This window comes from Girardinichthys multiradiatus, chromosome 2 (assembly GCF_021462225.1).
Source record: "Girardinichthys multiradiatus isolate DD_20200921_A chromosome 2, DD_fGirMul_XY1, whole genome shotgun sequence".
Taxonomy (NCBI): Eukaryota; Metazoa; Chordata; class Actinopteri; order Cyprinodontiformes; family Goodeidae; genus Girardinichthys; species Girardinichthys multiradiatus.
The window spans coordinates 26,196,721-26,206,142 of record NC_061795.1 but is presented as its reverse complement, the minus strand read 5'-3'; the positions used below and the strand labels follow the sequence as shown (position 1 = coordinate 26,206,142).

Here is a 9,422-nt window from a genome sequence, read left to right as displayed (position 1 = left end):
CGTGCCTTCTGAAACAATTCGGATTAAATATTAAAGTTTACTGGGTTTGTGCAAGATCTACATTTTAGGCCTTAAAGATGCACTTTTCACACAAGGTGTTACATTTAATTCAGTCATGTCTTGTCAACCTATTTATTACATTAATCTCACTGCTTACGTTTCTGCTTAAACTGCTTGATTAGACCGTTGCGGACATGGTGGAATATGTAACATTATCCACTATTTGTTCATAAAGTGTTTAATGAGGTTGGGCTTAAAAGCAGACTTTCAATTATTGCCGAGACCTTACTCACCTCTGTAAGGCTTAGTATATACGGGTAAAAAGGCATTACAGTTATGTTACCTTGACGTAAAAGTACAAATCTCAACAGTTTACCTCATGAACGTAATAGATTCATAAATGATAGTTATTCATATAAATTTAACGTGGTGTAACTTGCAGAAACTCTGCGCCGAGGTGCTCTTATTCCCTCAAAGGAAAACCATCTCTTCTGCTTTGTTTTTTTTTTTTTTTATTCTAACTACCAAGTAGAAAAAACATCCACAAAAACTTTACTTTTTACTCTAAACATTAAATGTTGCAAAACAACAAAGGATTTATTGTTAATAAATTCCTGTACAGTAATAACCACAAATACACCAGAATTACAGCTTTCATTGAAATCACAGGTATAGAACATTACATGAACACCATTATGATACTAAAAAAATAAGCTTGCCTGCAAGAAAGATTAATTTGGCCCTCTGGAAATATGTTGTGTTGCTAAAACCACATTTATGGCTTGGAAACGAAATGTACTAAACAGCTTAACCAATTCCGTTAACACTTAATTGGTTTTATTTTAACTAAGTAATGTTAACTAGGTAACATCTTTATAAGGAGCAAAATACCCAAAAGGGAGAATATTTTGCACAAAATGTACTTGAAAACAAGTCTGTTTTTATTTGGTATTTCTACCCACGTCCACAAAATATCAGATAACATTACCGAAGTAGTGATTAATGTGTATTTTAACAGCAATGGTAATCGTTTTTATTCTTTTAAATAGAAGTGAAGAATAATGCAGAACTGGTATTTTTTTTTTCTCCAGGTCATCCACACCCTGAGAATCTCAAACCTGTCAGAAGTTCCTTCATGATAAATAATGCTTCTCAAACTAAGACCTGCTTCAGTCGAAAGAAAATCTGAGTATAAAACTTATTTTAGATTCTATAAGAAGTTTGAATAGTGCAGAAAAGCCAGGGGGTCATGACCCAAAGCTTTAAAACGAAGAATTGACTCCAAACACCTGATGGAAATGTCATCCACTTCTGGGTCAAACTTATTTGCGAAAAGGTGTTGCTGTCTCAGGAGCCACAGGAGGTCGCCAGCTCCGTACACACAGACGGCTCTCCTGTAGATCCCCGTGCACGGGTAGTAGGGAGCTCCTTTGGTCATGTCTCCTGCTAAGTAGGCCCACTTAACGGCTCGGGCCAGAGCCTGCATGTCCGAGACCTCATATTTGCTATTTGCAGGCGCTGATCCAGGAACAGAGGGCATCCTCTGCAGGGTCGCCCACAGGTGCTCGTCTGGGCTGTACGTGTCTTTCTCCCACTCCATGAAATTCTGCACCTCTCTGTCCTGCATCACGTGTTTCACAAAGGCTCTTGAGACCACGAAGTAGGCGTTTCCTGAGAACATCGGGGTTCTGATGGGCGGTGGGCTCTTCCTCACGTCCGTCCAGACAACGCTGTTGGTGACGTTGTGGCGGTACTGCCAGCGATGTTTCTTGTATTCACTGGTGGCTTCGGTTTCCAGGCTGTTCCTTCCACTGAGGGCTTTCAGAGCCATCACCATCTCCCTGTTGGTTTTGATGGGAAAGTCTGTCCCACATGTATTCAGCAGGTATCTCCACTGGACTTCAGATTGCAGCAGATCTTTCATGCAGTTCAGATCTGCCTGTACTCTGGACCATGAAGCATACACAACTGTTTCTAGTTTACTGGTTACGAAGACATTGGGAAAGCAGGAAACAATTTTCTTAACAGCCCTGTGAAAACCCAGAGAAGACTTCTGATCAATGTGCACGCAATAGATGTTTTGAGGAGCATAAATAGATCGTAGGAGTCGTTCAAACATCTCAATCTTCTCGTGGATCACCATGGAGTATGCAATGGGAAAATTTGCCTCCTCCTCACTAAGAGGCACTTTAATGAAACCTCTATTCTCAATATAAGCTGCACAGTCCAACGTTGCATTAATGTAGAAATCCTCAGAAAGAGTCTTTTTCTTACTCCTGGATGATAGAAGCACCTGTAGTTCAGCCTTTTTGCCCTCCACATCTCCACTGATGACAGCTAAACAGACAGGCAAGTCAGAGGAGAACTGCTCCGGTATGTGAAAATCAGAGGACTGACTTCTATTAAAGGCAGTTCCCCAAAGAACAAAAGAAAGAAACATACACATGAGGATGAGAAAGATGGTCCTCAAAGAAGTCCACCTTTTGTTGAGGCTTGCAACAGTCATCTCTTTGCTCAGAGGCGACGGAGCATGTGAGTTCTGATCATTGCAGCTTGACGTTTAAAGGAGAAGCTGCAGTATGGATCATCCACTGGTGGAGGTGTGACAGGATGATCTAACTGCATCCTTGTTGATGTTTGAATATCAGTACTTTGCTTACATAAGCAAATATTGGAATGGATAGGGATGCAGAACAGAAGTTAACATTTATAGATAAACCTGCAAAGTTATTCTCCAATGTTTGGTTTCACTTTTTAATGTCCGTTAAAAAAAGAATATTGATACATTTACACAAATATGCAGGTAGTTTTTTCAGTCACTGCTCACATGTTTTTCTAACAGTGTGCATTATACAGATACAGGCACTTTGTAGAATGTAACAACTAAAACAAACAAAGAATGCCATAGCTACAGTTCTGGTCAGATGTTTACATTCACTCATACATTTGCATTCATGTTTTTCCAAGGTGAAGTTGAATGAACGTTTGGATTTATTTCCTTATCCCCACAGTGCACAAATTGTACAGGCTAAAATATCTACACCCGCTAAAATGGGTTAAATGACCCTCAGCAGACTGCATCTTTACCACGCATGTTTTGTAGCCATTAACAAGCTTGTGGCACAAATCTGAGTGGACATTTGATCAGTATTTAAGAAAAAAATGCTACAGTTTATTTAAATTGGTTGCTTTCCTGCACCAGGTTTTAAGGCATATTCCATTAATTTCAAATGTAGTAGAAGCCTAATTTATTTATAACAACGCATGTTTTTATATGTGTTAAGATTATTGTCCTGACAGGACACCCAATTTTGCCCAAATTTCAAGCATCTGACCCAAACCTTCACATGAACTGAACTTGTTTAGAATGTTTAGGAACCACCCAAGTTCAAACTTTTCTTGAACCAGAAAATGCTCCAACACCATTCCTACTGTCCACAATGCAGCAAATGTTAGCACGGAATATGGACTGGGAGGGTGCTGAGCAAAAAAAACCGAAGCCCTTAATCCAAAATCATCACCTTCAAGCTCAATTGAACATTTGCTGCTGCCTACATGGAAAATCCAAATGTTTCCTGGATGAAGGTTTTGTGGTCAGACAACACAGACTGAACTATTTGGACACAATGAGTCAAGGTTAGGTTTACAGACTTAAAACTACGGTACCCTCTCTTAAGGATGGTGGTAATAGCATCCTGCTAGTACTCTGTTGTCAGTGGTAGTGAAAATGGAGGTTCTCCACATTCTTCAACTTCTTCAAATTCTTCATTTCAAGAAAACATTTTTTTTAAATAAAACATAACCTCAACAAATATGTAATGCAGTTTTCAAATGATTACTTCACTATCCAAACGTATGTTAAAAAGTAACTGCTGCTCAAATATAATGACCGGTTGCCCCACCTATGGCACCAGGAACTGCTCTTAAGGGTTTCTGATAACTGGTTATGAGTCTTTTATATTACTGTGCAGGAACTAACTTTTGTTTGCAGAACTGTTTTAATTCAGTTCCATTGGAGAATATCCAAGCAAAAATAAGGCCTGTTTAAGGTCATGCCACAGCATCTCCATCAGATTTAAGTCTGGACTTAATCCAATACAAAGCCTTCAGTTTTTTTTTTTTTCTTAGCCATTCAGAGGTGGTTTGGCTGCTATGCTTAGATCAGTGTTCTGCTGCATAACCCAAGTGAGGTTAGGGTCATGATCCTATGCTGGGACATTCTTTCAGAATTTTCTTTTAGAGAGCAGAAAACATGGTTCCATCAAATATGGCAAGTTGTCCAGATCCTGAAGCAGCTATGCAGCCCAGACCATCACACTAACCCCAACATGTTTGACTTTAAATATGATGTTTTTCTGAAATGCTGTTTAAGTTCAGTGTCAGATCTAAAGGGATGTACATCTTTCAAAAAGTTCCACTTTTGTCTCATCAGTCCACAGAATATTTTCCCAAAACTGTTGTGGACCATTATGATATTTTTGAAAAAATATACATTTAGTCTTTGTGTTGATATTTTGGTCATCAGTTGTTTTAGCCTTGGAAGTCTCCCAAAAAGTGGCAAAAAACAGAAGAAGTCTGTAGTGGAGCATATTCTTTTTCACAGTGCTGTAGCTGGTTGAAATGCAAATAATAACAATGCACTAACCCCAAAACAGAGATCACGGACTGGGTTTTAGATGTATAAAGCAGGATAAGAATAAGCTTCTAGTATTGCACCCTGTTAAAAATGTGTCTAGTGCTCTAAAGTGGAGAAACTAGCTAGTTTAAACAAACTGAGTGGTTAAATATCCATCCACAATTTGACCAGAAACTCGCTGACATCTAGAAAAAAAAACAAGTTTGTTGAAACATTCAACTTGAAAAAGGCATTTATGCAAATATTTGTGGAATTATCATAGCATATTTGATTTTATATGATTACTTTTGACCCTGTGTGGGGAAGAGAAATTCAACCCTAAATTTAAACTGGTGCATACAGTGCTTGTTGTTAAGAATCATTGTTATTTTACTTAAAAAGAACAGTTCAAAAAAATTAAAAGCAATTGAACACCATGATTGTATGTAAACATCTGTAAATACATCCCCTTGTCTTTCTAAACATAAACTAAGCTACTTTTTCTAACCAAATTTTACATTGATAATCATTCTGTAACAGTGCACAGATGGCATGGATGCATCTAAGACTGACTGACAGTGACATCTTGGTCTGTGTCTGTGTCCTGCTCAAGGATGAAGCTGTAGCGTCTGTAAACCGATCCGCCTCTGCTGGTGTAAACCACATCTACCTCATCGCCGCTGTCAGGCTCGGGCACACCGTGGGGCATGTTGATGCCTCCGCTGCCGCTCAGTCTCTCGTAGCTCTGGTGCCAGCAAAGCCTCCTCTTGGCGTGGGCCTTGACCAATGCAAACACAGCCAGGGCCAGACCCACCGCTAGCAGCAGGGCAATGGGTAAAGCAGCTGAGGTGTGCTTCAAAGCTCGCAAGGACATATTTGTATCTGCCTCCTTACTGTCTCCGGACCTGGGCTGTGGAACGTCCACACATAAGGCTAGGGAAGAGAAAAAAGATCACACTAATCCATTTTTTTCATCAAAACAATGAAATGCTTCAGGAAGCTAGCATGTTTACCAGAGCGAGTGTCACAAACACAGCAGTTGGTGTGATTCCCTGCAGCCTGACAGCAGCGGGAGCAACGGTTCTCTACAGCATGGAGGGCAAAGTCTCTGTGACAGGTCAGACACTGGTCAGGTCTGGGGCCGACGCAGTGCCTGCAGGAGCTGTCACAAAACTCACAGGTTTCCTACGAAACAGCAGCACACATGATTGCACTGTACATACAATACACATAACAGTACACTTAGGAGAGTGTTTCAATAACTATCACTTTCACGTTTCAATCCAAGCAATATCAGAGTATCAGCACCTGACCCATACAGTGCCTTGCAATATGCATACCTCTTGAACTTTTCCACATTGTGTCCTATTACAACCATAAACTTCATATCTCTTACTGAGATTGTATGTTATAAGTAACTGAGTCAATACTGAGCAGAAACCTATTCTCAAAATTCTAGCAGCAATCTTTCGGGGTTTGATCTAAACCATTCCAGTGTAGCTCTGGCTGTACATTTTGGGTTTTAGTCCTGCTGGAAGGTAAACATCTGCCCCAATCTTAAGTCTTTTGCAGCCTCCTAAAGGTTGTCTTCTAGGAATGTCCTATATATAGCGTCATTCATCGTCTTATCAGATCTGACCAGCTTTCCTGTCCCTGCTGAAGAGAAGCATTCTCACAGCGTGATGCTGCCACCACCATGTTTTAGCGTGGGGAGAGTTCATTATCTGACACATTCTGACATTTTGCATGTCAACTAGAAATATAATTTTTAGTCTCATCATACCAGAGTACCATCTACCACATGACTTGTATGCTCACGTGTCTTCTTATGGCTTTGTTTCCATAATAACGTTCTGCCACTTTTTCATGAAGATCAGATTTGTAGAGGGCACGACTAATAGTTGTGCTCTCTGTACTCTCAGTTTTGCGATGATAGATTAACCAGTGCTTTCTGAGATTTTCAGAGCTTGAGCTGACCTATCTGCCGTTTTCCTTGGTCTGTATGATGATGTTCACTAATGTTCTCTAGCAAACCTCTGAGGCCTTCACAGAATAGTTATACTGAGATTAAACCATAGACAGGTGGATTGTGAAAAAATTGAAAACAATGTCATTTTTCCTTCCACTTTATACTATTCACGACATTAAATCCCAATAAAATATAATGGAGATTGTGGGTTTAAGTTGACAAAATAAGGGTTGTGGTAAACTTTTTTTGCAAGAAACTGTAGCTTTACATTACAGTTGTGTTATTTATTTAATCCTACAGGTTTATGATCATGCAAAAGCATGATTAAATTTGAACAAGTAAAAAAGGCTTTTCCTGTCTTGGCAGAAACATACTGTAATATTCAGCAGTCTTCCCGGTCACTTCTGACCACTGCACCTGAATGACAGCTCACCATTTCTGAAAAGTATCGCCCTTCCTCACAGCGTGGGTAGCAGACTTTGTCTTTGAGAGTGCTGCCCCAGTCACATGTTAGGCAGCCTTGAGGCGAGGAGTCTGAAATCATACGTATACTGTACAGATAATCAGCAGTCTTATGCAAATGGGAAAATGTACTCTCAAACATTGACACATCAGAAAGACAAACACTATCCTAGAGATAGAAAACTCTACCTATTGTTCTATTCAAGGAAGAAGCTGGTAACTGGAAGTGTCTGTACCTGTGCACGTCTGACAGCTGGTATGGCACTGCTTGCAGATGTCATTGACCTGATAGAAGCGGTGTGGGCAGCGTTCCACACACAGCTTGGTGCCCTGCAGCTCCAGGAGTGGAGGGAGACAGACCCTGCAGGACTCGGATCCTGGGCCTGTACACAGCTTGCAGGATGGGTCACATTTTTGGCAGCGAGAGCCCTCTTTGTAATACCTGAAGAAACATATAAATTATAATTTGATTCCAAAAACAACTGTTTATAAAAACTAATAAGATATTTGTCTCATTATAGGTAAACTAAAGAAGCAAAGTTAAACTTTAAGAAGCAGCCTGAATCTGATTTCCAATTCAGACACTTGCTGTAATATTTAGATCCAAACCTTTGAGCGCAGTCTAAAAAACATTAGGTCAAGATTCAGTTTTGTACCCTGCAGGACAGTGGAGGACGCAGAGCTGGAAGAGCTGCAGGTATCCCGCGGAGCAGGTCAGACAGTCTCGGGGTGACGCACCGGTGCAGGTAGAGCAAACATGATCACAGGGAAAACACAATCCCAGCTCCTGTCCATCAGCTTCCTGCTTTGTGGAGTATGTACCAGCAGGACATTCATCTACACAGGCTCTGTCTGGAAAAGATAACACTTTCTTTCAGCTCACACATTTCAGTAATTTCTCCACTCCTGTCCTCTTGACTCTTTATCAGCTCTCATCTTCACTGTGTGATTTAACAAAAATAATTCTGTATTAATGTGGCTGCTGGGTTCGACTCTGGGGGTCTTTCTGCATGGAGTTTGCAGGTTCTCCCCGTGCATGTGTGGGTTCTCACCAGGTACTCCAGCTTCCTCCCACAGTCCAAAAACATGATTGTTAGGTAAAATGGTCTCTCTAAATTGCCCTTAGGTGTGAATGAGTGTGTGCATGGTTGTTTGTTCTGTATGTCTCTGTGTTGCCCTGCGATGGACTGGCGACCTGTCCAGGGTATATCCTGCCTCTCGCCTATAGACTGCTGGAGATAAGCACCAGCTTCCCCGTGACCCACTATGGAAGAAGTGGTATAGAAGATCAATGAATGAATGAATTCTGTATCAATTATTCATATTTACAATCCTTTAAGCTACCGAAAAAAATATTGTTCTTATCCCTGAATCCAAATGAAATGAGAAATAAATAAAAAAAACTATAATAAAACTAATTAAAGCTGCAAGCAGCATTGGGCGGCCCTCGCAGCTCGGCCTGTACAGCGACCGCGGGAGCCTGGCATCACCTCCTCCACGCAACTGACGAGCCCACCACTCGATTCCGCACGTCACCACTAGGGTGAGCAAGCTTTCATATGACCTTCGTTGATGCTGAGTTCTGCAACGACGAGGAAGCGTTCAGAACTTGCCGATTAAAGCTCCGCTCACTTCCTGTTTGTTTGCGAAGGATTAACGGAGACTTCCTGCTATGCTTAGAAAATGTCATTAAAAGTATTATGTCTCATTAGACAAAGTTTAAAAGGTCAATCAGCTAAAAAAACCTGTCATTTTGGTTGTCAGTAGGCGGGGCTAAAGTCATGTCACCAATTTACTGTTCAGCATTTGCCCACGATGATGGATACCAAATTTGAAGTGGATCCGATGATGTATGAGGGAGATAACGCGGTTGAAGAGGGCATCTTTTATTCAAATTGCAAGGAATAAAGCTGTTTAGAGGCTTTGCGAGAAGCGTAAAAAAAATCTCGTGGAAATCCGAATTTCCGAAGTGTACCGAATTTCATACCTGTAAGATAAAGTAAGGTCAATGTGGAAGCTGTTTTGAACATTTCCTGTGGCCTCTGTGGAGCCGATTTAATTGCTACCCCCAAAATACGTAATTTTACACCAGGATTGATGTGTGTCCAAATTTTGCTGGCTTTTTGAATATCATAAAGCCTCCAAAAAAGGCTATTTATTTGACAGATAAATAATAAGAATCGGAGCGATTACAACAGGCCTAAGTATAACAGTACAGTAGATACTACAATGACTAAGTTATCACATTTATGCATCCTAGTGGAAACTCTACCAAATTTGAGACAAGGAAAACAAAAAACATTTTAAATGTTACGCTGATTTTTGATTATACTAAAACAAGCAGCTTTGCCCTTATTTTTTGAGCATCAATTCTCT

At 40.5% G+C, this 9,422-nt stretch overlaps 2 protein-coding genes across 3 annotated transcripts in view; both read right to left on the bottom strand.

Moving 5' to 3' along the window:
- Positions 1–118: 118 nt before the first annotated feature.
- gcnt3 (glucosaminyl (N-acetyl) transferase 3, mucin type) lies at positions 119–2,615 on the bottom strand. Its single transcript, XM_047354142.1, has one exon. It carries the CDS (start codon positions 2,504–2,506, stop codon positions 1,211–1,213), a length of 1,296 nt encoding a protein of 431 aa, XP_047210098.1. The 5' UTR covers positions 2,507–2,615; the 3' UTR covers positions 119–1,210.
- A 125-nt stretch (positions 2,616–2,740) lies between these two features.
- The window catches only part of LOC124860635 (proprotein convertase subtilisin/kexin type 5), a 39,026-nt gene continuing 32,344 nt past the window's right edge, over positions 2,741–9,422 (bottom strand). For both annotated transcript variants that reach the window (XM_047354097.1, XM_047354105.1), the window contains 5 exons: positions 7,703–7,898; positions 7,283–7,488; positions 7,018–7,118; positions 5,629–5,800; positions 2,741–5,548 (listed from right to left, as the gene is read on the bottom strand). In XM_047354097.1, the coding sequence (XP_047210053.1) occupies positions 5,178–5,548; positions 5,629–5,800; positions 7,018–7,118; positions 7,283–7,488; positions 7,703–7,898 (1,046 nt within the window). In that variant the 3' untranslated portion in view covers positions 2,741–5,177. The remainder of the gene's footprint in view (positions 5,549–5,628; positions 5,801–7,017; positions 7,119–7,282; positions 7,489–7,702; positions 7,899–9,422) is intronic.

Coding starts and splice junctions, on each gene's coding strand:
- gcnt3 (XM_047354142.1), bottom strand. CDS start 2,506: ATGACTGTTGCAAGCCTCAACAAAAGGTGGACTTCTTTGAGGACCATC.